We start from the raw sequence: 27,895 nt of genomic DNA on the forward strand, positions 1-27,895 counted from the left end.
ACCTGGGCAGCACAGAGGGAGGGGGGCACTTTAGGAACAGAGTTCGTGCGAGGGGTGGGGCTTGTTCTAGAGACTGGTGTTGCTGCCGGAGGTGAGGAAGTTCTTCCCAGGATGCGTGGGAGGCGTTTGTCCCACCATCTCTAATTCCAGACTGCTTATTTGTGTTTCTTAGAGAACGACTTTGGAAATGCACAGACATGGTGAAACCTGCATAATGCTCTTTTTCAAACAAAGAGAGAAGCGAAGAGTTCCACTGGTTGACAACCTCCCTGCTAGTTGCACTTAATTGCTTTAAAAGGCAGTCATAAGGAGGTTTGGGAGGTTTTCAATGTTTAAAATCCCTTCTTGACCTCACAGTTTGTGAAAATTAATTCTAATACTTTTTGATTGGTTGAAGAACTGAGGCTCTGAGCATCCTGTGATGGGAAGCTGAAGCCTCTGCTTGGGCGTGATGTGGGCTTGTGGTCTGAGCGGCCAGCTCTGTGGAAGGCTTCGGCTCCTGAGAACACAAGAGACTGACGTTGTGATCATGGGGCACCGGAGTCTCTGCACCAACCGAGCTGGGGGCTCATCTTCTGATGTCATGTCTTTTTGCCTTTATACTGTTCATGAGTTCTCAAGGCAAAAGTACTGATGTGGTTTGCTGTTCCCTCCTCCAGTGGGCCACGTTTTGTCAGAACTCTCCACCATGACTTGTCTGTCTTGGGTGGCCCTGCACAGCACAGCTCATCGCTTCATTGAGTTACACAAGGCTGTGATCCATGTGATCGTTTGGGTTCGTTTTCTGTGACTGTGGTTTTCGTTCTGGAGCGCACTGTCTGTGTGTGAAGTTCACAAGCAATGGCAAATAGAGAAGGCTGAATGACAGTGAGGAGTATCGATACTTTGCAACTTCTGACCAGGTTGATGACCCTGACGCTGGGAAAGATTGAGGGCGGGAGGAGAAGGGGGCCACAGAGGATGAGATGGTTGGATGGCATCACTGACTCAATGGACATGAGTTTGAGCAAACTCCTTGAGATAGTGAAGGACAGGGAAGCCTGGCGTGCTGCAGTCCATGGGGTCGCAGAGAGTCGGACACGACTGAGCCATGGAGGAGTAACAAGCAGAGGCTGGGCGAAATGCACGCCCGTCCCTTCCCTTCCGCGCTGAGCGGACATAGCGGGCACAGCGGGGCCCTCACGGCGCACAGGAACCCATGGGTCAGAATCCCAAACAGTTTAAGGGCCAGGCCAGTCACGCAGCATGCAAATGGTGTGTGACCTTGTGAAGGGCCTTCCTTGTGTGATGGCAGGGATGGAAAAGGGCTTCCAGAAAGGATGGAGAGTAAGACTTTGGATAAAAGCGTGCTTGTTTCCAAAAGAGTCAAGCGCTGGGCTGTCGGGCCTTCTGGGATCCTGAGCTTGGAACAGTTCTGCGCTCGGGCACGCTCTTTGTCCTGAGAGGCCCACTCTGGTGCTCACAACCTGTCTGCCACAAGTGGAGCAGCGGAGGCCCCCCTGCTCTTGGTGGGTTGGCACAGGATGGAGTGGAACTCTGGGCCAGCAGTTACACAACCGCCGAGAACCTTCCAGGATCCCGCACTTCATGCCCTCATTGAAATTCAGGAAGCAGTCCCGCTTCCCTGGCTTAAGTGCAGTTTTGCTGGGCTTTTGTTCCGTCTGTGAATAGTTCTCACTGGACGCCAAGGCACAGTGACTCAGTAACAGGAGCCCATCACCCAGCGACCGGTGCTCCCGCCGCCAGAATCACCACGGAGGTAAGTGCGTGGACAGCTGGGAACCCCTTGGGTGGGGTACATCTGTGATCTCTTGTCTGGTCACCACCCTGGACCTGGGGTAACCGACACATCAAGGGATTTGTGGCTGCAGGTGCCAGTGGGCAGTGGGATGTGGGGGGGAGGAGCCGAGGGAGCCCCAGTTCAGCAAGGTGCCTGAGTCCCTCCATGGATCTGGACTGGTCAGGGTGGTTTTACTGGGAGAGTGATTGTGTTCACTTGCGAAATTAAGTGTTCATTTTATTCTTCAAATTCACAGTACTTCCATACGCATGATATTTCTTTTATTGAAAACAAATATTTAAGAAATTTTTAATAGTTTTTTAATTTGTCTCTGGCTGTGCCGGGTCTCTGCTGCTGCACGGGCTTTCTTCTAGCTGCGGCACGTGGGGTCTACTCTGGAGTTGTGGTGTGTGGGCTTCTCGTTGCCGTGACTGCCCTTGTTGGGGCGCACAGGCTCCGTGGGTGTGGCGCGTGCACATAACTGCCCCTTGGCGTGTGCGACCTGCCCAGACTGCGGGTTAGACCCGCGCCTTCTGCACTGGGTGTGGACTCTTTACCAGTGAGCCAGCAGGGAAGCCCAAAACAAGTATTTACTGAAAATCACTTCTGTGGGAGTTTTTTCAGAGTGATCAAAGTGTAATTTGTAATCTTATCGCAAATAAAGACAGGGCTGCGTGGTGAGTGCTGCGCTGAGCCGCTCACGCCAGCCTTGCCCCGGCCGGCCCATGGCCCGTGAGGAGCAGTGCCGGGAGGGCCTGGCGTACGACCGGATGCCCCCGCTGGAGCGCGGGAGGCCGGACGCCGCGGGCTACGCCCCGGACACCAAGCCCGGCGACCTTCAGCTGTCGTCGAGGCTGCCCCCGTGCTTCAGCCGCAAGACGTGGGTCTTCTCTGTGCTGGTGGGGGTGAGTGCTCCCCGCCAAGGGTCCCCTGCCTGCGTGTGGCTCCCCGGGGCCCTGGGTCACTGCTGCATCTGAGAGCCTCACGGGTGTGACATGCTGGCTTGCTTTTGTTCTTTGGATTCTTTCCTGGTGGCCACCCTGTGTCCCGCAGGGTTGGGACAGTCTGGGGCCCACGCTGCCCGTCGGCCAGGTCACCTGTTGGGCCAGGGTGGTCTGCATGCCCATCACCTCCTGGGGGCTCTGCAGAGATGGGAGGAGGGGCTCTGCTCTCAGGACGGGCCTCTGGCAGGGTGAACAGTGGAAGGGGGTCCTGAGGCAGTACGCCAGGGCCACAGGACCGTGAAGACCGAGGGGCTGAAAGGGCAGGGCTGACAGGAGCTGGGGGCAGGCCCGGCGGACCGTGCCTGGGGTCCCAGGACGTTTTCTGACAGCTTGCGCAGGCACTCGGACGACAGCAAGAGCCATTTTGGCCTGAGCAAGCACGGTCACCGGGGCTGGCCACTGGCCCCACCTCTCCGTGGGCAGGACCTTGGGGGCCCGTGTGCCCAGGCCAAGATCCAGGATCCAGGCTGGGCCCTTGCCTCTCCCCGGGCCCAGGCCCTACAGGCCAGCACCCCAGTGGTCCTGCCTGCCCTCCCCCTACATTGCGACCCTGCGCCACTGAGACTGGAACCCCCATTACTTGTGTCTCAGAGGAGTCTCCTCCCCCCGCCCCTGTGTGGACGGCCAGCAGCTGGTCAGCCTCCTCTCACTCCCAGGGCCCGGGGCTCTGTGCCCTCGGCCATAGCGCGTGGCCCAGCTGTCTGCTCCTCACTTGGGGGTGCAGCGAGGGCTCCTCTGTCTCCGCACCCCCAGGCCCCATGCTCCCACTCCACGGTGCACAAGGCCCCCCTCAGACCCCAGGTCTGAGAGACCTCTACCTGTGACCTTTGCCCCATGGCCTTCTCCGTGGGGTGAGCTTCCATCTCCGCCTCCTTGAGGAGGACACGGTTGTGTGCTGGCTCCGTCCCCAGGCCCCCTGCGTGCATTGAGGTGCAGGCGTTGTCTGGGAAGCGGCACCTCTGCTTCTTGCTTTCAGCTTTGACAGAGTCTCCCGTCCCCCTAGTAAGTGTTGAGGCCCACAGCCTGAGCCTGGGGGAGAGTGGGCAGCTGTTGTCCTTCAGGAGGGAGTCAGGTCCAGCAGGATCCACTGGGGTGTTGGTGTGGGCAGAGTTAAGGTGTGGGAGAGGGCTTCCTGTCCCACCACCTGAGCTTCAGGCCCGCTGTCGTCACCGGCGTTCGTGCTGTCCTGCAGAGCTGCCTGCTCGTGACCTCGGGGTTTTCTCTCTACCTGGGAAACGTGTTTCCTCTGGAGATGGACTACCTACGCTGTGCTGCGGGCTCGGTGAGTAGTGGTCCTCCGTCAGCACTGAGTTCTTGACTCTGAGATTGACCCGTATCTGTGCTCACTTCTCACTCAAAAAATCTCTTTGTGTACTTTGGCTTCTGTCGCTTTTGAAACGGATGAATGAAGCAAGCCTGCCTTACTCCACCAACTCCAGGGTGAGAAGCGGCCCTTTGATCTCTCCCAGGCGGCTGCGAGCTGCTCTGGGCTGTCCCACGAGCCAGCAGGGAACCCCCTCCGTGGTTTGGGGGCTGCACCTGCCCTCCCCAGAGCTTGTGCCTGCTCTGGGCTCAGAGTGCTGAGGCCCAGGGGAGCCGCTGGCCCGCGCGGAGAAACACCCGGTGACCCCGGCCAGCTCGAGCACAGGGCACGCTCCCTGGGGCCTTGGGGGGGCGGGGCTCGGGCACCTGCTCCCTGCCAGCCCCGTCAGCACTCCCAAGTGTCTGAAAACTCGAGACCTACGTTTCCTTACCCTATACCCCTGCAGGGCGCACAGCCTCCGCTCTCTTAAAGAAAACCCGTTGAAAGAATTCCACTCACCTGCTGCCCTTCTCTCCAGAACCTCCTAGGTGGCCCTTGCTCTTCACTACTGGAGCAGCCCTGGTTGGGGGTCACAGTGACCTCTGACCCAGGTGGCTCCAGGGCCACGCTGACCTAGACAGATGTCCCAGCAGAATTGTCAGGGGTGACGGGGTGGGGGCGGGTCATATGGTCCCCCTGGCTCCTCCCCTGGCCCAGCCCCCACCCAACTCCTGCCAGGCTGTGTCGCCGCTGCTCCCTCTGAGGTCTGGGGGTCCTGGGGCTGCAGCGACACTGGCATGATCCCCGAGGCTCAGGCTGGCCCCCATCCCCTCCCTGCCACCCAGGCTCCCCCTTTTCATTGTCCTCAGCTCCTGGGAGGGTGCAGTGGGGGCCCCCAACAAGGACCCCAAGGGGCTCGGGGTCTCCTGGGTAATTCTTAGCAAGCCGCGCTGGTCTCAGGTGATAGGAAACTAATCTGCTCCAGGCGCGTCTGGCTAGGACAGTCTTCACCTTCAGGTGCCTTTCCATCATCAGAACAGTTAAAGCTGTTTCCAGAAGAATTATTTTTAAAGACCCAGACCCCTCCAGCTTTGAGTGAGACCACTGGGCAGAGGGGACATGCTTCGGGCCCTGCGGGTTTTCAGGACACGGAGCGGCCAGCAGGACGCTCACCCACTCTCTCTTTGCAGTGCATCCCTTCAGCCATCGTGAGCTTCGCTGTCTCGAAGAGAAATGTTAGCGCGGTGAGTCCAGCCTTCCACCTGCATAGCTTGAGGGCGGTACCAGAGGCCCCGGATGGCAGGGCACGCAGGTGGGAGGGCTGGGGGGGTGGGCCCAGGCCGCCCTTGGGGCACACCCTCTGCAGCCCTGCACCCCCTCTTCCTGCCCCCATGAGGGCTTAAGGGGCCGAGCTCACAGTCACCCCTGCTGATGCTAAGTGCCTGACCTCGGGGTGGTGGTCAGTGCCCGGGAATGAGGCTGAACGTCACACAGAGGTGAAGGAAAGCCTCCCGTCTTGTCTTCCAGATCCCCAGCTTCCAGATACTGTTCGTGTCCACGTTCGCGGTCACCACCACCTGCCTGATCTGGTTCGGCTGTAAGCTTGTCCTGAACCCGTCAGCAGTAGATGTGAGTCCGCAGAGAGCCATGCGGTCTCCTGCACTCACGGGTGCCGCGGGCTTGGCTCCTGGGTCTGCTCAGCCCTGTGGGCCTGGAGCGAGTGTTGGCGAGCTGTCTGCTGGGCAGTTACGTAGGGATGTGTACCGTAGCTCTTGAGTCTGAGAATTTCACCTATGCTTCTGAAGAAAATAACTGTCTTCGATGCTTTCATTGGTGTCAGTGGATGGATACACTGATTTCTTGTATTGCTTTCATGACAGTTCTTAAACGTTCTGTTCAGTTCAGTTCAGTTCAGTTGCTAAGTTGTGTCCGACTCTTTGCGACCCCATGGACTGCAGCATGCCAGGCCTTCCTGTCCATCACCAACTCCCGGAGTTCACTCAAACTCATGTCCTTTGAGTTGATGATGCCATCCAACCATCTCATCCTCTGTTGTCCCCTTCTCCTCCCGCCTTCAATCTTTCCCAGCATCAGGGTCTTTTCAAAGGAGTCTTAAACAGGGTCTTAAACATTTAGCAGTACATAACGTATTTTGTTAAATGTGTGATGCTGCTGACTAAAGTCCCATTATTACTTTATGTTCTGCTAAGAAAAATGGAAGAGCCTTGTTGTTTAAATCACAAAAAAGCAGAGCAGAATCTCTTGGAAACAGGACCTGGTTAGGGATATCGCTGCTCTGTGTGTGACAGTGCACGCGTTTCTTTAAGATCGGGAAACGGAGGCCGTGGCCAGAGACACCCCAGCCCGGCGTCTGAGCAGGAAGATGACAGACGCTCAGGTCTCAGAGGAGCCTGTCTGCTGCCTGTCCTGCAGGAGATGAGTCTCTGCTTTCTTGACATTTGACCGTTAAGTGCTCCTAGCAAGGTTGTTGGATGTGAAAATCCATGTAAAACAATTATTTGTGCCAGAAACAGAAATTGTTGAAAATGTTACTGAAATACAGATAGCACTTTATGAAATACAGTATCAAGTTCCTGGGAATAAATGCAACAGAAGGTCTGGAGACTGTAGCAAGTCACAAAGCCTCACTGACAATTGCGATGCTTTTTCACGAAAGAAACTCTGCATGGAGGTGCTGCCGGCCTGTGGGCCCAGAGCAAGTCCACCCACAGGCAGGCCCCAGCAGATCCAGGTGGTACCCAAGGGCCGGGGCGGAGCCCCCTTGAAGTTCAGGTGGGGGTCTCCCCCTCCATCGCACAGCTGCCCTGGCAGGAGAGGAGGGCGCCTGCATCCAGTCAGCCTGAGCAGTCCAGGGTGTGGCCGTCCCAGGCTTGGCACACAGCTGTGATCGACTCGGCTTTGGCCCTGCCACCTGCCCACCATGAGGCCCAGCCAGTTGTCCCGCGGACACAAGAGCCCACGCTGTGAGGAAGGGGACAGGTTCTGTCAGAGCGGCTGGCTCCAGGCCACCGTGCGGAGCCCTGGGAGAAAGTCCTGGGCTGTAGCTGACTGCGCCAGGGGCTCGCCAGCAGGCAGCCGAGCCGAGACCCACCCGTCAGAGGAGGTCAGCTGAAACCACAGGAGATGACGTTCCCCGCGTCAGTCGGGCAAGGGCCCAGGGGGCTTCCCTCACTTCCTGCAACTCCTGCTGCTGCGCAGGCTCTTGGCAAAGGCCTGGAATTTTCAGGTCATTTCGAAAGAGGTACAAACCTCAGAGAGACACTCACACGGGTGACCAGGCAGCGTGTTCCTAGCAGCCCTGTTGATGGTGGCAGGAGTCCCAGACCAGAACATAATCCAGCACCCGTCACCCAGGACGGCGCCCCACACAGAGTGGATGAAGAGGCTGCAGATGTGCGCAGCTATGCACTGCATTTCCCCTCCTCCAGGGCTCCCCCAGGAGGGCTCCTCCTCCGGTGGCCTCCCCCGGGGCTGGGCCGCAGCATCCCCCCACCATCGCTAACCAGACCCATGGGCTCCTGCACCTCTAAGGCCCAGCCAGGCCACGTGGAGGACGTGAAGCTCGGACACCTGAACGCACGGAAGGACCCCAGGACCACGAGGTCGGACTCCCAGTGTCCAAACAGGGTCATGTACGATGAAACAGGAAACCCTGAAGCCCCCCGCCGTGAGGCCACCAGGGTGAGGGGGCTGCTCCCCTCCCCCTTCTGCCTGTCTCCTCCTCCTCCCCGGGGGAGGCCACGCGGGGTTCCAGTAGAGGCTCTGCTGCCCCCGTGCCCGCACTCCCCACCCAGGCTGCTCTGTGTCCTCCTGGGCGCTGCTTTCTTCAGGGAAGGACCCAGCTCCCTGGCCTCTGACTCTTCCCTCAGCAAACGAGGCCGACGTGGCACATCTCCGTGGGCTCCTTGGATGCCCGGGAGGGCCGTGAACCCACCTGACGCAGCCAAGCCCAGGACACCGCGGGGTCCATCCTCCCCACGGCCAAAAGCTGCCTGGTCGCACAGCTGTCCCTGCACGTGGCATCTCCAGCCATCCCGTTTTCCCATCTGATGACTGTGGCGTGGCTCCCAGCTGCCGCAGGTCACCCTCGGATCACTGCCACCTCTGAACCCCTCTTCCCAGGCAGGTGCCCTCCTGAACCTCCTTTCTGTCTGCTGGCTGCTCCCGTCCTCGGCTTCTCCTGAGTTGGGTCTCCCCGTGGTCAGCAGCTCGGGCCGTGCCACGTGGGCCAGCCCCTGCCTACACCCCCGTGGGCTGCTTGGCGGCCGAGGCGAAGCCAGGCTTCTCAGTGTGGCTTCGTGACTTCAGTTGTCTTCCTCCTTCAAAGTCGACCGCTCTTATTTCAAATATGTTGGAGGAGAAGATTGCTGAGTTCCCAAAAAATACAACTGAGATTCTGTTGCAATTAGTTGAAGTTTATAGAGTAACCTGGGAAGAACTGACAGCTTTGTTGTGTGACGTCATCCCACCAGGGGCACAGACTGTCTCCCCCCTCACAGCATCTGCCCTTTATCAGGGTCAGAATGTTCCTGTATTAGACAGTCTCTACATAATTCATGGGCGTGTTGCTAGTATGAATGGTGTCTTCTTTCTCAAATTATATTTTTAGATGGGTTGTTCCTAGTGCAGAGAGAAGCTTCTGATTTTCTTTTTTTTCCCCTTTATTTTGAAGTGTTAGAGACTGAAAAGAATTTGCATGCACAGTACAGAGCATTCCTGGGTGTCCTTTATCCAGTTGCCCCAGTGACAGCATCTTATGTTGTCAAATCAACTGACATGGCATGTGTTAATTTAGACTCCATTGAAATGGTAGCCATTTTTAGAAGTGGATTTTCATAAGAGGTCTTTGTGTCCGGAAGCCTTGCTGGACTCGCATCCTCCGAGCGTCCCTCTTGGTTGCGCTGGTTTTCTGTGCAGGCCTGTGTCACCACAAGTGACACTAAACGCCCTGCTCAGCCTGCCCCTCAGTCCCGGAGTCTTCATAGCTTTGCCCGGGGCTTCTGGCACCTTGGGCCTTTCTGTCTTATTCCTGGTTTTAAATGGGCTGGATCTAAAGTTGCCGTGAACTTCCTTCTTTTTCTTCTTTGGCTGCGCTGCCTGCAGACTCGCTTTTGGCTTGAGGGCTCAGTCGTTATGGGCGTGGGCTGGGTTGCTCTGCGGCCCGTGGGAGTTTAGTTCCCCAACTAGGGCTCGAACCCACATCCCCTTCCTTGGAAGGCAGCCTCCTAACCACTGGCCCACTAGAGCAGTCCCTCCATTAAGTGTTTTATACATAACTTTCACCAAGTCAAAACCTTGTCTTCAAGTCCTGGTTTGCTGTAAGTTTTTCGTTTTAAAAATACAAACATGTGCTGCTTGCTCTTGAACTTATTGAGATGCTCTGTCCTCATTTACTTTATTAAATGCACTAATTTTTCTGGTGTTGAAACTTTCCTTCCGGAGATTAGCTTTACCTCATCACAGTGTGTTATTTTCAGTGTTTTGATGGGCCGACCAACCAGTCTCCTCGTTAGGGTTGCTCATCAAGTTTCCTGAGTGAAATGGACCTACATTTCCTTCGTCTGGTTTTAGAACCAAGGTTTTCCTTGTTCTCATAAAATGAACGCAGAAACTCTTACCTCTTTTTTGCTTTTTGCAACATCTTGACACGATGAGAAGTCACTGCTTCTGGAAAGTCTGATGGAACTCACCTGTAAAGTCATCTCGATGATGACTGTGGTGAGGGGACAGCTTTCACTATTAGTGTTAAAGTTTTCTGTCTGCCGCGGGGCAGCTAACTGTGCACCGCGACTGCCGAGCCTGCGTGTTGTAGAACCCGACAGCCGCCGACAAGAGAGGCCACCGCAATGAGAAGTCTGAGCGCCGCAGCTAGAGAGCCCCCTCTTGACTCCACTAGAGAAAGCCCACGCACAGCAGTGAAGACCCAACAGAGCAAAAAAAAAAGTACTGAACTTGGGCCCAGGCAGTAAAAGTGCCAAGTCCTAATCACTGACTGCCAGGGAATTCCTGATTAGTTGGTTTTATCAGTTCAGTCCAGTTGCTCTGTCGTATCTGACTCTTTGCAACCCCATAGACTTCAGCAGATCACCTGTCTGTCACCAACTCCTGGAGCTTGCTCATACTCATGTCCATTGAGTTGGTGATGCCATCCAACCATCTCATCCTCTGTCGTCCCCCTCTCCTCCTGCCCTCAATCTTTCCCAGCATCAGGGTCTTTTCCAATGAGTCGTTCTTCACATCAGGTGGCCAAAGTATTGGAGTTTCAGCTTCAGCATCAGTCCTTCCAATGAATATTCAGGACTGATCTCCTTTAAGATGGACTGGTTGGATCTCCTTGCAGTCCAAGGGACTCTCAAGAGTCTTCTCCAACACCACAGTTCAAAAGCATCAATTCTTCGACGCTCAGCTTTCTTTATAGTCCAACTCTCACATCCACACATGACCACTGGGAAAACCATAGCTTTGACTAGACGGACATTTGTTGGCAAAGTAATGTCTCTGCTTTTTAATATGCTGTCTAGGTTGGTCATAGCTTTTCTTCCAAGGAGCAAACATTTAATTTCATGGCTGCAGTCACCATCTGCAGTGGTTTTAGAGCCCAAAAAACAAAGTCTATCACTGTTTCCATTGTTTCCCCATCTATTTGCCATGAAGTGATGGGACTGGATGCCATGATCTTTGTTTTCTGAATGTGGAGTTTTAAGCCAACTTTTTCAATCTTCTCTTTCACTTTCATGAAGCGGCTCTTCAGTTCCTCTTCGCTTTGTGCCATAAGGGTGGTATCACCTGCGTATCTGAGGTTATTGCTATTTCTCCTGGCAATCTTTATTCCAGCTTGTGCTTCATCCAGCTGAGCATTTCGCATGATGTACTCTGCATATAAATTAAATAAGCAGGGTGACAATATACTGTCTTGATGTACTTCTTTCCCGATTTGGAACCAGTCTGTTGTTCCATGTCCAGTTCTAACTGTTGCTTCTTGACCTACATACAGATTTCTCAGGAGGCAGGTAAGGTGGTCTGGTATTCCCACCTCTTGAAGAATGTTCCATAGTTTGTTGTGATCCACACAAAGACTTTGGCATAGTCAATAAAGCAGAAGTAGATGTTTTTCTGGAACTCTCTTGCTTTTTCTATGATCCAACAGATGTTGGCAATTTGATCTCTGATTCCTCTGCCTTTTCTCAATCCAGCTTGAACATCTGGAAGTTCTCGGTTCATGTACTGTTGAAGCCTGACTTGGAGGATTTTGATCATTGCTTTGCTAGCGTGTGAAATCAATGCAGTTGTGTGGTAGTTTGAACATTCTTTGGCATTGCCTTTCTTTGGGATTGGAATGAGAAATGACCTTTCCCAGTCCTGTGGGCACTCTTGAGTTTTCCAAATTTGCTGCCATATTGAGTGCATCACTTTACTGCAAGAGTTACTCCAGGTATCTCTTGACTTCCTACTTTTGCATTCCAGCCCCCTATAATGAAAAGGACATCTTTTTTGGGTGTTAGTTCTAGAAGGTCTTGTAGGTCTTCATATAACTGTTCAACATCAGCTTTAGCATTACTGGTTGGGGCATAGACTTGGATCACTGTGATATTGAATGGTTTGCCTTGGAAACGAACAGAGGTCATTCTGTCATCTTTGAGATTGCACGCAAGTACTGCATTTTGGACTCTTCTGTTGACTATGAGGGCTACTCCATTTCTTCTAAGGGATTCTTGCCCACAGTAGTAGGTATTATGGTTTTATATCACACAGTTAAATTGACTTGTTGTGTATCGTGTGAATTTAAACACAGGCATGGATTCTTGTAACTGCCAACAGTCAGGATGTGGGTCAGTCCTGTAACCCCCAACAGCCTGGTGTTTTCCACTTGAGGCAGCTATGCACAGAATTACTGTAAATATGGGCAGGTTTTGTTATAAATGTGAGTTTTCATTCCTTTAGTATAAATACCCAGGAGTGAACAACTGCCAAGGAAGCTTGAGGTCAGGGTTGGCAGGCTACAGCCCAAGGTCAAATCCAGCCTGTGAACCAACAGTGGTTTAAGAACAAAAATCCACAACCAAGAAAGAAAAGGCTTGCCTGATATCTAACTTTGGACAGGAAATGTTGCCCGGGCTTTGAAGAGGCCACTGAGCCCCTTCATGGGGCTGTCTACGTTTACTGGATCAAAGTGGAGAAGCCAATTTTATAAACGTGTATGTTTTCCTTGGGCAGATCAACTTCAATCTGATTCTGCTGCTTCTGCTGGAGCTCTTCATGGCGGCCACAGTGATCATCTCTGCACGGTCCAGTGAGGCGCACTGCAAGCAGAAGGTGGGCCCAGCCTGCGGCACAGCTGCACCACAGACCTGGCTGCGGAGTGAGGGGTCGATGGCCCCGGGGAGGCAAACAGAGAGATGCGGACCATCTCTTCCCTCGTCTGATTCTGACCAAGTACCTTCCCCACCCCCAGCAGTGCCACAGACAGAGCCCAAGTCAACCTCAAGTATCACCTTGTAAACTAGGACTTCAGCAATCACACATTTCCATGTGCAAAGAGAAAGTCCATGTTTGAACTTCTGCTCTTAAGCCTGAAGATCCAGGAGCATTGCCTAGAAACTCCCATTTCAGACCGTCCCTGGAGCGGTGGCCTGGACATGGCCACCCCTGTAACGGGGTTTGTTTCTTTACAGGGTTCCATCTCTGACAGCACCAACATTCTGTGTGAAGTGACATTTCCTGCTCGGGTCCTGAAATCCTACTCTGTAAGAAAGGCTTTTTTCCCCTCTACTTGGTTTCATGGAGTGGTGGGGGGAGGGGGTGTACGTGATAAATACGGAGTGGGTGTGTCCACGATCACAGGCACCGCCCTGGTTGGCAGTGCACCCCTGTTCCATAAATCCCATGTTAACTGTGTTTTAAGCCCTTTCCAAAATCTTTTAGTCCACTTGTTCTATTACTGAAAGGTCTGTTAAAAACCTCCCAACCTGAGTGCAGATTACGGATCTGTCTCTGTAATTCTGCAGCTTTGCACCATAGAGCTTGCTGGTTTTTAGTACACACAACTTTAGAATCCCTTCCTTACGCCTGTCCCCCCATCCCCTGCCCCCCGCCCCCTTTTTTTAAACCATTTCGAGCAACTCTCCAGAGTCGTGGCCTTTGCCAGGACAGTTGCATCATTAACTACGCGAGTTGTCTCTTGTTAATATCTCCTCACCGTGTCTTCCATTCCTTCCAGCCCTTTCTTCCTGCACATCTGGGTGGTTTCTGTGTGGCATATAGGGGCTGTGTGGACTGAGCCGGGTCACCCGGAGCACAGTTCCTGGCACCTTCGTATTTATGTATTTCTCCATCGTTTTCCTATTTTCTGTGGCTTTTCCCACTTTCCTTTGAATTGGTGGAAGCTTCCTCCTTCCTTTTCCCACAAATTTGTGTTGGAATGCATATTTTCAGTATTCCTTTGGAGATTATCCTGCGTGTCACTGCGTGGGGGGGGCACCCTGCTCCTCAGCCCTGAGCTCGCAGGAGCCTCCCCACCTGCCTCCCGGGGGCCCTGGGGAGCCGCCCCACCCCCTGGGAGATGCTGACCCTCGATGTTTGCCTGCCCCCAGGTCATCGAGGTGATCGCAGGGGTCTCCGCCATCCTCGGAGGGGTCATTGCTCTGAACGTGGATGACGCCGTCTCGGGCCCGCACCTCTCGGTTACGTTCTTCTGGATCTTAGTGGCCGTGAGTACACCGGCGGTGCCCGTGGGGGTGGCCAGCCTCTGAGCTCAGCTTCAGGGGTCAGGCAGGATCGCAGTGGGAGGGCCGGGGCACCCGGGCTGTTTGGGACCCGGGAGGAAACGAGTCAGCCTGTTAGCCTAGCTGTTTTATTTTATTTTATTTTTTTGTATTATTTTTCCAGGAAAATCCTTGTTTCATTATTTTATATAATTTTATAATGTATAGCATTCATTTTGTTTCACATTTTAAATGAAGGACACGTGTGTTATTTTACACTGACTGCAACAAGTGAAGGCTCAGCTTGGCAAGTGCTCACCGCTGGGTCGCTGTTGCAGACGGAACGTCCACCCTCTCATAAGCAAGTCTCAGTTGACTTACGCAATTGAATGCTATTCGCCCCTTAAACTGGGAAGCCCCCTGTGGAGCGCCTGCCCAGCCCCGCCACCCTGCGGCCCTGCCGTGCCGGGGTGCCTGGATCCCAGTCCGCTTGGGGCAGTTACCAGGGCCCCCCGCGCCCCGAGTCTCCCCGTGTCGTGTGACGCCCCAACCGCACAGTCCTCCGGAGCCTGGTGCTCCCACACCCAGCGTGTGGGCGCTTCCCTTTCCTCTGTGGCTGCGTGGACGGCTGGCTGGGGCTTGGACACACCTGGGCTTAGCAGGCCGTGTTGGCCGGGACGGCGGAGGGTTCCGGGTGCCTGGTGCGGGCGGGTGGATGGCCAGAAGGTGGGCTCGGGGGTTGGCGACCTTGAGGAAGTCCAGCCCCCGAACTTCCCCCTGCCTGGGTCGTGTAGAGTTAGATCTGGCTCCTTAAAATAAGTAGCACAGGCATTTGTTACTAACAAAGCGGCAGGGACGTTGGCCCAGTGGAGGCCCCCGCCGTGGTCGAAGCGTGGTGTGCGGTGGCACAGTGTCTCCAGGGCCCCTGCGTCTGACAGCCCAGCTGAGCCCATGCAGCCCGCCCTGGTGACGGCCCAGAAATGTCACGAATGAGGCACAGGTGAGGGCCAGCTGAGGGCTCCCCAGAGACGAGAAGCACGAAGCTTCATCCTCACCTGGACCCTGAGCTGCGAGCAGACCCACCTGGGCCAGGACACGGCAGGGACGACTGCAGCTGGACGCAGACCCTGCCCTGGACACGGCCACTGAGTCCGCGTCACAGTCTGGGCTGCCGCTGAGCTGGGAGGGAGCAGGAGATAGGCACTCGGTGTTGGCGGGGTGCCCGCCTCCCGGCCTGGCCCCCAGCCGCTGTGGCGCTGAGCAGCGGGGCGCAGGGTGCCTCCCCTGCCTCCCCCGCACCCTCTAGCCCCGAGTGGCCGGCCTGAATGAGCACGGGGGGGCAGGGCAGGTTTGGGGCCGGACGTGGGGTGTCGGCTCTGAAGCCTTCTCTTTCCTCCGCTCTCAGTGTTTCCCAAGCGCCATCGCCAGTCACGTGACGGCGGAGTGTCCCAGCAGGCCTCTGGTAGGTGACACCCGGCTGGGCCCAGGGACCTCCTGCGCAACCTGCTGGCCTGAGCGGGGTGGGGGTGAGCACCCGAGGGGCGTCTGCAGGGCCTGCAGGAAGGCCGGGCGACTGTCCGAGGGCTGGCCCGTCTGGAAATGAGCAGCCACGGCAGGTCTGGCATGAGAGTCGGGAGAGATTCTAGGGACTCAGCAGAGGCGGCGTCCTGTCATGGTGTGGGTGTTGAACTGCCGAATCCAGTCTGAATGCCCCAAGGTGTGAGCATCCCAGCTCGGCCGACTCCTGGGGCTGCGTGGCTTGTTTTGGGAGGTCAGAGGAGCAGGTTGGAGGGCATGGGGAGGAGGCCAGAGATCATTAAGTGCTGTTTTATGAACAGAGTGAATTGTGTGTCAGTTGAGAAAGTTCAACACACAGTGCGTTTTGAATCAAGGGGCACACTGGGCACAGAGACTCAGCAGGCCCCCCGCCAGCCACAGACCCGCAGACCCAGCGGAGTCCTGAGTGACGCTGGCCCCCGGCCCCGCCCCGCCCGCTCCCCCAGGTGGAGGTGCTGATCGCCGTCTGCAGCCTGGCGGCCCCGCTGCTGTTCACGGCCTCTGGGTACCTGTCCTTCAGCATCATGAGAATCATGGACGTTTTCAAAGACTACCCACCAGCCTTCAAGGTCTGTGTGCTTTTATTTTAATTAAACCCTTAGAGACACAGTGCCGCTGAGCTGCTGCCCAGGTCCGGAACGCCTGCCTTCACAGGCGTGTCTTATTTTCTCAGCCCTTTCTGCGTTCATTTGTGTTTTAGAGTCACATTCATCCAGTCTCATGAGAGACCCCATTGGTTCCTGGGTAAGCTGAAGGGAGCGAGAACCTCCTTTTTAAGGGGATTCTCTGGGGTCCAGTGTCTCCCCCACAGGCTCAGGCATCAGGCAGGGTTAGTCTCAGATGCCCTGGATGATCCCAGTAAGACGGTGTTAAGAGAAATTTCAAACATATCAGGAGAGTTGAAGGTTAATACAGTCAACACTGAGGTTCTCTGGTGGTTTGTGTGTGTGTGTGGTGTGCGCTGACGGGTGGGCAGAGCACACACAGGCGTTGTTTTCTGGAAGCATCTGAAAGGGAGTGGCAGATGCTTGAGGTGACCCTTGGCCTTCGATCCTCTGCATGTCAGCAGTAAGGCCAGTCCTGGCACAGTTGAGGCAGCTGGCCTAACAGCTGACAGCACAGCCTCCCTCGGACTGTCCCGAGAAGACGCTCCCAGGGCTGTGGTCCTCAGAGCAGTGAGGTTCATTCACCCTTGCACTCTGGTGTCCTCGGATCTGGGGCAGCCCCCGCTCCCCCCAGGCACTGACTTTCTGGAGTGCTGGCCTGTGGCCTGGGAGATGCCCCCGTGGGTCTGTGTGCTGCAGTGTGGGCAGGAGTGAGTCCAGGAGTGCTGGCGCTGCGTGCTGGCCAGTCTGCAGTGCTGCCGGCGGGCTTCCCAGGAGCTGCAACCCCTTGAAGGAAGGAAGTCCCAGCGCCGGCATCTGTGGGTCAGCGCGGCTGGCGGCACACTCCCTGGGCCACAGATGGGGTCGGGGTGTGTGCACCTGTGTCTGCCCAAGAACCGCCCCCGGGGGACGTGTGCTGGTCACTGTCCACAGAGCGCTGCGTCCCTGTTCTCTGGGCTCCCGGATGCCAGCCCATCAGCCTCTCCCATCAGACGCTTGAGATGGCCCAGCTCACCTGGTCCTGGCCCCGCCCCAACTCGCCCTCGCCCTGGGAGGGGAGCCATGTACCCATTCCGGCGGGGGTATCATCATGCCTAAGCCCTGTCAGTGGACAGAGCTGAGAAATGTGTGTACTTACAGATCCTGAATGTATGTTGGTATCTCTAATTCAAAATTTTACATTCTAGGGTTCCCCCAGCCTCTGTTGTTTTATATTTGCCTTATTTTTCTCTTAGTCCAGAGACCGTGCTTCCCGGTAGCACTGACTGTGGTTGCTGCCACCTTTGATCTGACTGCACACACGTGCTCGCAGTGATGCCCTTGGGCGAGCTGACGGCTCCTCCACCCACTCGTTCCGGGAAGGAACCCCCGCTGGGTGGCCATGCTGCAGAGCCAAGTTTAACGGCTTCTGTTTGTATTCAGTTTGGGGCTTTGATGCTTTTTTCCCTCTTGTTAGTACTTTTGAACATATAAAACTTTTATGTGGTTCAAAAGTGAAATCAACCGGAGGCAAACTCAGAGCGGTTGTGGTCCCACCCACGGCCCCCCGCTGCTCCCACAGGCAACTGTGTGTATCTTTAGTTTCCTTCTTTCCTACAGAACAGGTCACTCTAATAATCTCTGCACCTTACCTTTCTTTTTTTAAACAATTTATCTTGGTGTTTCCTCATCACCCAAAGGATAGATGCATTTATAGTTTAGTTGGATGTTGGCAAATCCCCTGGAGGCTCCTCTCTTTCCTCCCACCAGCGGTATGAGGGCATCTGTCCCCTCATAGCCCGGGAGGGGTGTCCCCCGGGACGTGTGACACGGCTGAGATGGAGTCTTGTGGCAGGGGGGGTGAAGCACGCATCTGAACACGCAGGTCGCTGAGGCCCTTTCCTCTGTCCCAGGCCCTGCCTTTCTCCTACAAGCTCTGCCTGTGTCTCTTGCCCGTTTCCTGCGGGCTTTAATAACGCTGTCAACACAGGAAGCCCAGCCCTCCGTCAGACACGGAAGATGCAAACAGCGGCCTCAGCTAGGCAGCTGTTCCATTCTGCTTGCTGTGATCTGTCTCATGTGGAAGTTTTGTTGGTGTTTTACACAGTTAAATCTGTCCATATTTTCCTTCATTGCTTCTGGATTTTGAGTCACAATTAGGAAGGCTCACACTTGTGTTTGTGCTGGAGTTTAACCCGGAGCATGGCGCGAGGAGTGGGCCCAGTCGGACTTTACTCGAGTAGCTCATCTGTGAATGAGAGGTTCAGCCCCTTGTATTAGAAAGCCCATCTTTTTCTGTCGTCTGAGACTCTGCCTTTTTCATGCACTGAGTTTCTGTCTATCTGGGTCTCTCTCTGCCCTGACTGTCCTCTCGCAGCCAATCTGTGCCGCTCTGCCCACCCTGGAGGTTGGCACCAGGCCATCACCACCTGGCTGGCTTGATGCCAACTGCCCTGCATTTCAGGGCTTCCTCACTTCTGTCACTTGTTTGTTCTTATATATGAATTTTATTTTTTAGATTTGTAAGAAATGTTTTATTTTGAGCTGCGTCGGGTCTCGGTTATAGCGTGTGGGATCCTTCGTCGCGGCACGTGTGTTTCTCTCTCGTTGGGGCATGCGGGCCCTCGAGTGCAGACTCGGTGGTAGCGTGTGGGAGTCTTCATTGCGGCACATGCGTTTCTTTCTCGTTGGGGCACGCGGGCCCTCGAGTGCAGACTCGGTGGCTGTGGCACTTGGGCTGAGCTGCCCAGCGGCGGGTGGGATGTTAGTTCTCCAAGCAGGGATCAGTCCCACATCCTCTGCTTTGGGAGGCAGATTCTTAACCACTGGACTACCAGAAAGTTCCTGTGTGAATTTTAGAATCACCCTGCCTGACTCAAGAAAACACAGTGTTGAGTTTTTAGAAAAACTAGACTCACCCTTAAGTATGCAGGTTAACGTCAGAGACACTGAGTCTCTTTTTTTTAAACAGTGACCCTACCTGGGTTCTTTGTCTTAACGTTTGGTTGCTTTGCGTTTCTGAGGCTGGAAGGTCACCCTGCAGTGTGAGGAGAGAGCCAGTGGTCTGTGGGTGTCTTTACAGACCCTAGGGCTTCCTCCTAGGGTTGCTGGCAGCCCCTTCCCCAAGGCGTGCCACCCCCTGCTCCTGTGGTCCCGGGCAGACGCCTCCTCCCAGTAGTCAGTACAGGCCCCCCGGCTTCTGCTGGAGCTGGTCTGCCGGTCTTTCTTTGGAGCCTGTGTCCCTGTTTCTCCTCCAGCTCTGGGCTTCCACTGGCGTCTCACACGGAACTCGCCTTTGCGTCACCAGGCACCCTCCGGGAGGCCATAGATCATTTCAGCAGCTCCTCTCTGGCCCTGCTGGGGGGCCTAGAAGATGAGCCGGGCAGCACCGTCGGGGGCCTGGCTGCCTTTGGGTCATGTTTGTGCGGGTCTTCTGTTAAGTCCAGGATGACAGAGCTCAGACCAGAACTGAGCTCCTCAGCTCTGGCTCACTGCAGTGATCACTGCCCTGGCTGGTGACACAGTAGGGCCCCCGAGGAATGGGAAGCTGAAACCGCTCCATGTAACTACCCCAGGGCTCAGGGTCTCTGCTTTGGGAGCCTCCCGGCCGAGGGGCCACACAGTGGGGTGGGGGGGGGTAGCGGCTGAGAGGGAGCAGGGTGTGCGGCCTGCCATCCCCCCCTCCCGCCCTCTCCCCCGTCTCCTGCTCACCTCTCGCCCCCAGCAATCCTACGACGCGCTGCTGCTAATGCTGATGCTGGAGCTGCTGCTGCAGGCGGGCCTCAACACAGCCACGGTCATCCAGTGTGTGCGCTTCAAGGTGGGCGCGTCCTGGGACGCCGCGGGCGCCCTGCCCAGCCCGCAGGAGCGCCCGGTGGCCGGGGAGGTGAGTGGCCTCTGAGCCCGTCCGGAGGGAAGGGGAAGGGGGGCCTGCCATCCTGGGACCCTGGGCAAAGCGACGCCACCCAGGCTGACTTCTTTCAAGACCTGTTGGGTCACTTTCTCTTTTTAAAACAAAGAAAACTCTTGAAAAGGTGCAATACGTTTATACAGTTTTTAAGCCAGCCAGGCAAACACAAATCCATTTCTGAAAAGATATTATGGACTGAATGCTTCCAGTTTTACTCTTATAAGTGAGCTGAGAACTTGGCAAGCATCTTCAGGGATCACCGGGCTCTCCCTCCAGCAGCCTGGCCAGGAAGGGGAGCCCAGCCCGCCCCCTGTAGATGTGCGTCCAGGGCCCGTGGCGCGGGCTCTGAGGACTCACGCCAGCCCTTCGACCAGGCTCACGGCCGCTGCACTCTGCCCGGGCCCCGCCCCTCGTCCCCACAAGTGGACGGCTCCTTCCGGGTGCTGTCTGCTGCGGCACTTTGGCTGGACACACCTGCCCACTGTCCCCCAGGCGGCACCATGCCCTGGGCACCTGGGGAGGGCACCCTGGGTGGACGGGACACTCCTCCTGCCTGGCTGCCCCCTGGGCCCACCCGGCTTACTTATGGGCTGTGCAGGGCAGCCCAGCATGGACCAGGGCCCCTCCGGGAAAACTGGGTTTAGTGTAAAAACAGGTGAGAAACGCAGGCCCGTGGGTTTCCCGGGGGGACACGGCGAGTCGAGTGGGGCTCCCCTGCGCTCCGCGCGGCACCTCCTGGGGCGAGCCCGGCACCACCGGCCCCCCATCTGCTGGGCGCTGCTCGGGCGGTGTTGCTCGCTTGTCCTTCCCACCCGGCTGCGGTCAGTCTCCCGCAGGGACCGCTGTGTCCCCGGGCCCCATGTGAGGTCCACCTGGCTCCATGCCAGGACGTCAAGATGCAGCGTCAAGCCAGTGGTTCCTCCCGGCTGGTTCCAGAGCTGCCGTTCTGGGGCTCAGGAAGGCAATCCGGGCAGCGGTCCACCCTGTTTGGCGACCACTGGCTGCTTCAGACGCCCTCCCTCCCGGGGGTCACAGCCCTAGAGCTGCCTCACAGCCTCCAGGGCCAGGTCCAGCCTCCTGGTATGGGGGGCATCTGTCCCCTTCCCCAGGAAGAGCTGGCGGGACTTGCCGCTGTGCCCTGGAGAGCATTATTGCCCGTCCGCAGCACTTACTGAGCACCTGCCGTGTGCCGAGACTGCCCTGCCGGGTGCAGGATGCGGGCACGCAGGAAGAGGCCTCACGAGGCAGGTGTGGGTGCCAGCCCAGCCCCTGCGGACAGCACGGCGGGGGGACGTCTGGGAGAATTGGGAGGGCCAGTGAGGGGGTCAGGGCCTCTCCTGCTTCCTGCATGGGCTGGGCGGCCCCGGACAGATACGCTGTCCTCAGTTGCAGGTGGCCAGAAGCCCCCTGAAGGAGTTCGACAAGGAGAAAGCGTGGAGAGCCGTCGTGGTGCAGATGGCCCAGTGACCACACACGGGCCGCCAAGGCCCAGGGCCCACGCCCCGGCACCCTAACACCCAGACGCTAGTTGCCCCCGAGCTGCAACCCCAGCCCGCCCCTCCCCTTTCCTGCGGAGGGCCAGGTTCAAGGTGGAGTTTTCTCATTTCTTGTGGTTTAATTGTGAAATAGGCAAATGTTGACTGCTTTGTGCTTATTGAGGGGTGATCATTTCAGTGCTGCTGAGGTGGCCTGACCATAGGAGCCGCGGCACGGGGGCCCCTGGTGAGGAAGGGCCAGGCCGGAGCCGAACCCTGCCGGCGCTGATCACTGGGCAGCCCCGGGCCCCAGGCTGCCGGCATGCTCGCCTGCACCGTGCTCGGCCTCCCTGCCCTGCTTTGATTTGCACCTGCTGTGTGCTCAGCCCTGCATCCCTGCATGGACCTTACCCATCTCCACACTTCTATCCTCCAGGCGAGGGGGGCAGCCTGCCAAGCCTCGATTTCCCCCGGAGCGGGCGGAGCTGCTTCCTGCCTGCCCCAGAGCCTGCAGAGCCCTCAGAGCTGCAGGCGCCGGCAGCCCCCACTCGACCCGCAGTGTCCCCGTGTGAAACCCACAGGCCTGTATTTCTGACCTCTTTTTACACTTAACCCCAGTGTTTCTGGAAGGGCCCTCATCCATGTTGGGCTGTCCGCACGGCCAGTAGAGACCCAGCTCAGTGGTAGTCAGCGCGCTCTTGTCCTGAAGCCTCTGTCAACACAGAAGTCCACCCTGATCGCTGTGGCAGCTCAGTGTCCTCCGGATGGGCCACGGCTGTGGCTGAGCCTGTCCACAGCTCTGAAAATGGACAGGCCACATCTGCATGCCTTGATGGCCTCGTGTCCCCGGCAGGCCGGGCAGACACAGGCCTTGGTCAAGTCCCCAAACAAGCACGGGAGCATTGAGGGGCTGTCTGCACACAAGCAGACCACACCCACCCACGTGCAGCCCGTGGGGGCCAACTCCCCCTCCCAGCTCCTCAGGCTGGGTGAAAGCCACGGGGGTAGCGCAGGTGACAGGGATGTCTCTAGGAGGCCAGGAAGTTGGAGCCTGACAGCTGGAGTGAGTGCCTGGGGCTACACAGGCACTTCTAACTTCAGAGACAGCGCAAAGCATTCACACAAGTGGGGTTTTAAACTGCATAGTCCTGTCTCTGTCAATTTACATTTTTGTGTGATATAATTTAATACTGCCTGAGCAATAAATGCTAACATGTCATTGTGGCCAGTGGCCTATTTCACTTTGGGTCGCCCCGCATCTCCGTGCCCAGGTTCCGAAACAACTAAGACGTAAAGCATGGTGGGGGGATGCTTTTAATTCATGATTTACCATAACCTTGAGCCAGTCTGCAGGTGGGATGGGAGGAGGCTGGAAAGGCACTGGTGCCTCCCCCGGGACCCCCAATCCCCCACAGAATAGGCACAGAGCCTCGCTTTGGGGTTATCTAGGGAAGTTAAATGCAAAATAAAGATGTTTAAACCAAATAAAGATGACATCTAGATTTTGGAAAGTTACCAGGAGGAAGGTGCCGATGGGGTAGGTGGATCTTTCCTATTCACCCCTCCCTCTACAAAGATGCTGGACCAGAGAAGCTGGACATCTGGGTGGCTGGGATGCTGGCTGGTGCTCGGAACTCCCGGGGCAGCACTTCAGGCCCCACGAGTGACCCAGGGAACATGGTACAGCTCCTGGAGGGCTAGGGTCATCTTCCCAGGAACACTGGATGGGGCGGAGCCTGACCTGGATGGTCGGCTAGTCCTGCAAGGGCGGGGTCCCAGGTGTGTGACCTTCGGGTCTTTATGACTTGGGGGACTCTGATTGCCACGGCGGGTCTGTGTGACCCCGACAGCCGCGCGGGGCGAGATTGCGTGACCCCGGGCAGGGCGCATGCCACTCGTGGGGCCCCCTCCCCGCGGACACCATGCTCCGTGCCCCGCGCCCCGGTTCCCACGCCAGCCGCGGCAGCGTCTCGGACTGCAGCCCCTTCCAGGAGCGCCGCCTAGGTGCCCTCAACTGTGGCCCGTGGGACCCCACACCCCCGACGCCCCCCGCGCGCCGCCGCGCCCGGAGCTGCGCTCGGGGCCGCGCCCGGAGCCGCCCCCACCGCCGCCCCCGCCGCACCCCGCCGCCCGCGAAGCCCCACGCCCCGCGCGGGCCGCCGCGCCATGCCTGCGAGGCCCCGCCGCCGGCGCCCCCGGGCTGCACAATGCGCCGCGCCGCCGGGGTCTGTCGCCCAGGGCAACCGCAGGACGCGAGACAGCGCGACGGGGGGCGGGGGCACGCGGACCGGCCCGGGTGAGCACAGAGCCCGCCTCCCTCCGAACCCTAGGCCTGGGCCCGTAGTCTGCCCCCGCCCCCGCCCCCCGCCTCCGGGATTCCAGACCACTCCAGTGGAGCCCCAGACCTACCCTTCCTTCGGAACTCCAGGCCCGCCCAGCCCTCCACCTCTGAATCCCGGCCCTTGGGGGCCGGGACCTGCGTTCCCCCAACCCAAGTCGGCCCCCCCACTCCCAGGCTCCCCCCTCCACCGCAGCCCTGCCCTTCAACCCCAGACACCCTCCCCCAGGCTCCCCTTCCATCCCAGCCCTGCCCCCGAAACCCAGACTCCCCCAACCCTGGACCCCCCCCAACCCCAGGACCCCCCAACCCCAGACTTCTCCCTCCTCCCCAGCCCTGCCCGCCCAACCTGAGAGTCCCCTCTCCACTCCAGACTCCCCTTCCTCCCCTCCCCCCCCATCTGTGCTCCCCGCTTCCAGCCTGGCTTATACCCCTTGGCAGGGGCCCAGGTGGTAGAAGGGGGCAAGGACGAGGTGCCCGAGGCCAAGGTCGAAGCAGGGATGGAGCCAGGTGAACCGAACAGGCTGCCATCAGAGCCCACGTCGTTGGAAGGGGAGCGCAGAGCAGAATCTAGTCAGTATTGTCCTCTGCCCGTCCCCCTGGGTTTTCTGAAAGTGACTGTCAAGTTCAGGCTCTGGATGCCTCTATCTGTTCTATTGATCTATCTGCCTATCCTAACCTCAAACCACCTGCTTTAATTTCAGTAGCCTCATAGTAAGTCACTATTTTTCTGTTTTTTTCTTCAATATGTATGCAGGGTTTCTTGGACTTTAGCATTTTTAGAATCAATTGTTAATTTACCCCTCCCCCAACACACACACACACACACACACACACACACACACACACACACACACACACACATCCTGCTGTGTGATTCCACTGAATACATAGATCAGCTGGGAAGAGAATTAATATCTTAGTATTCAGTGTCCTGATCATGAACATCAGCTCTTCCAATCTTGTTGGCAAGGTTCCCACTTTTAGTTACAAGTGTGTACCACCTCTTTGTTAGAATCATTCCCAGATAGTCCATGCTTAACACTGCCGTGGATGGCATTTTTGAGTTCCATTTTCTAATTGTCTGTAATGTATGCAAATACAGTTGAATTCATTTTCCTGCCTTGGTGGTTGGTGACCTTAGTAAATATACTTACTAACTGTAACAATTAAATGTGTTCCATACACAGTCATCACCTGCAGATCTTTTCAGTCTTTATACCTCTTATTTCCTTTTCTTGCATTATTGCATGGGCTAGCACTTTGAGTATAATGTTGAGTAGATGTGATATAGTGGACATCTTTTTTTGTTTCTAAACTCCAGAGGAGAGTGTTCAGTGTTTAACCATGAAGTATGGTGTTGCTATAAGATTTTTTAAAAACAAAACAAAACAAAAAGCCATGATTTACTTTTTCACAACTCTTTAGCTGTCAAATTTTCTTTGGCAAATTTATTCAAAATACTAATTTTCATTTTAGAACTGAATTTATATTTATATAACAGAAGTCCTAAATGGATCCAGGTTCACCAGGATACCTTCCTCTAAGCCCCATTGGTTAATATTTCCCCTTTAAAATGTACAAGTAGTATGTTTTAAGTGGTCATTCACAAAAATTATGAGTTAAACACCCATGAATTCTTGCTTCTATAAGTTTGAAAGGAAGTTCCCTTTTATTCCTGGTTTACTGAGAGTTTTAAAATGAACAGTTATTACATTTTATCATGTTTTCTTCTACATATTTTTATTTACTGTATCAATGGACTATGTTATGGATTTTCAAACATTAGAAACCTTTGTATTTTTAGAACTCTAATCATAGTTTCGTTTGTGTTCTGACACTGTGATGGGCCATGTTTTCACTGCCGCACAGTTCTCATCATTTCCACCTGATTTCTCCTTTGAGCCATGCTTTATTTTAAAAGTGTGCTACTTAATTTTTTGGGCTCCATAATCACTGCAGATGGTGACTGCAGCCATGAAATTAAAAGACGCTTGCTCCTTGCGAGAAAAGCTATGACCAACATAGATAGCATATTAAAAAGCAGAGACATTACTTTGCTGACAAAGGTCCGTCTAGTCAAGGCTATGGTTTATCCAGTGGTCATATATGAATGTGAGAGTTGGACCATAAAGAATGCTGAGCTCTGAAGAACTGATGCTTCTGAACTGTGGTATTAGAGAAGGCCCTTGAGAGTCCCCTGGACTGCAAGGACATCCAACCAGTCCATCCTAAAGGAAATCAGTCCTGAATAGTCACTGGAAGGACTGACGCTGAAGCTGAAACTCCAATACTTTGGCCACCTGATGTGAAGAGCTGACTCATTGGAAAAGACCCTGATGTTGGGAAAGATTGAGGGCAGGAGGAGAAGGGGACAACAGAGGATGAGATGGTTGGATGGCATCACCGACTCAATGGACATGAGTTTGAGCAAACTCCAGGAGGTGGTGATGGACAGGGAAGCCTGGCATGCTGTGGTCCATGGGGTCGCACAGTTGGACATGACTGAGCGACTGAACTGAATGGAACTGAATTTTTGAACGTTTAGAAAAATTTCTAGTTACCATTTTGTTATTAATTTCTAGTTTCCTTCAGTGGTAAAAAATTTAATCTATATCATTTTGATCCACTGAAGTTTGCAGAGACCCTGTGGCCCAGTGTGTGATCTATGTTGGAAGAGATGTGTGAAGAGAAAGTGTGTCCTCAGCTGTGGATTTGATTTCTGGATGTCATTTAGGGCTGATTGATTCAAATCTGCTATATTTTACTGATTCTTTGTTTATGCTTTCCTTTTCTGAGCATGTGCTAAGTCACTTCAGTCCTGTCTGAGTCTTTGCACGTCCATGGACTGTAGCTCACCAGGTTCCTCTGTCCATGGGATCCTCCAGGCAAGAATACTGGAGTGGGTTGCCATGCCTTCCTCCAGGCGATCTTCCTGACCCAGGGATGGAACTCATGTCTTATGTCTCCTGCGTTGGCAAGTGGATTTTTTTACTCCTAGTGCCACCCAGGCAGCCCTTCCTTTCCTGAGACAAATGGTTCATTGAAGTATCTCAATATGAATTTGGATTTTCTATGCCTTTTTTTTTTGTAATCTCTGTCCACTTGTGTTTTTATACATTTGAAGCTATATTATTAAGTATATACACATTTGGAATATTATGAAATGTCTCTGAGGGCTGCCTGCCATGGGGGGCTGGACACAGGGATCAGACTGGTATCTCCTGGGTGTGAATGTAACTGGTTTGGTCTTGCCTTTGCCTTCATGTCTGTTTTCCTTTTGCAGAATTAAAACAAGGCGTTTCCCAAGACTTGGTTTCTTCCCCCAAATTAGACAGATTCAAAATAGCAAAACAACTAACCGACAAGGCAATCAAGGTAAACGCTCTCTGGGGCTCCATGGGAAGGGGTTCTTTTTAAGAATGGAATTCATTTTGGGGTTTGTAGAGGGAGTCCGTAGCCTGTGACATGCCCCGCCGCTGAGGTGTGCCCCCAGTCCTGGCACTGGCGTGAGGCTTGTGCCAGAGTCACGGTACATTAGACCTTTACTTCTGAACTAAGTGATGCTTCTGAAATGCAGAAGGTGCAGACACGCACACGGTAAAAGCCTCTCCTACAACCACCTGGCCAGCGTGTCCCCGTTGTTTGGTTGCAACTGTGGACACATGTCTCAGACAAGGGACAAACTCCCACATCGCCCTCCCACCCTCGGCCCAGGCCCCCGAGTGACGTGGTGAGGACGCTTGTGTGTGCGAGGAGTTCTGGTGCTCATACGGGGCCCCGGGACACCCACCACGTCCCCAAGGGAGGGGCCCAGCTTTCGCCAGAACTGGAGCCTTCAGGGGGAATAAGGAAGGGCAGGCGTTCTTCAGATGGTCCACAGCTTCCACTCTGAGAACATGACTCTCGTCCGTACCGTGCGTCACCTTGCTCAGGCCAGGACGGCGGGGAAGCCCGAGAAACCCAACACACAGCGACGCGTGGAGATGCGCTCAGCCCTAACGTCCTTCTGAAGCGCAGCACACAGCTGGGGGTGCGGGGGTGGTAAGCGCGCAGCGGGGGCTGCGATGGGCTGGGTGCACCTGCAGAGAGGCGCAGCCCAGGAGACACTCGGACGGAGTCTGCATCGGCCCACGCAGCCACAGCAGAGCACGGCCGCCCTCGCAGAAGCCGCCTCTCGCCCTAGTTATTCCCAAATCCTGGCAACCATGGATGGACATTT

General features: G+C 55.5%; 1 protein-coding gene across 4 annotated transcripts; it reads left to right on the top strand.

The window, feature by feature from the left end:
- Positions 1 to 1,619: 1,619 nt before the first annotated feature.
- MLC1 (modulator of VRAC current 1) lies at positions 1,620 to 22,554 on the top strand. 4 transcript variants are annotated; one of them, XM_043882439.1, is made up of 12 exons: positions 1,620 to 1,759; positions 2,445 to 2,685; positions 3,977 to 4,066; positions 5,278 to 5,331; positions 5,615 to 5,716; positions 12,323 to 12,421; positions 12,781 to 12,852; positions 13,699 to 13,815; positions 15,215 to 15,271; positions 15,813 to 15,935; positions 19,675 to 19,836; positions 21,247 to 22,554. In XM_043882439.1, the coding sequence occupies exons 2-12, from the start codon at positions 2,506 to 2,508 to the stop codon at positions 21,325 to 21,327; spliced, it is 1,137 nt and encodes a 378-aa protein (XP_043738374.1). In that variant the 5' UTR covers positions 1,620 to 1,759; positions 2,445 to 2,505; the 3' UTR covers positions 21,328 to 22,554. The 4 variants fall into 4 exon arrangements, with proteins under 4 accessions (XP_043738374.1, XP_043738375.1, XP_043738376.1 ...); XM_043882440.1 differs by having other exon boundaries at positions 21,253 to 22,554; XM_043882441.1 differs by lacking the exon at positions 15,813 to 15,935.
- Positions 22,555 to 27,895: the final 5,341 nt, after the last annotated feature.

The sequence above is a fragment of the Cervus elaphus genome, chromosome 22 (assembly GCF_910594005.1).
Source record: "Cervus elaphus chromosome 22, mCerEla1.1, whole genome shotgun sequence".
In the NCBI taxonomy this organism is placed as follows: domain Eukaryota; kingdom Metazoa; phylum Chordata; class Mammalia; order Artiodactyla; family Cervidae; genus Cervus; species Cervus elaphus.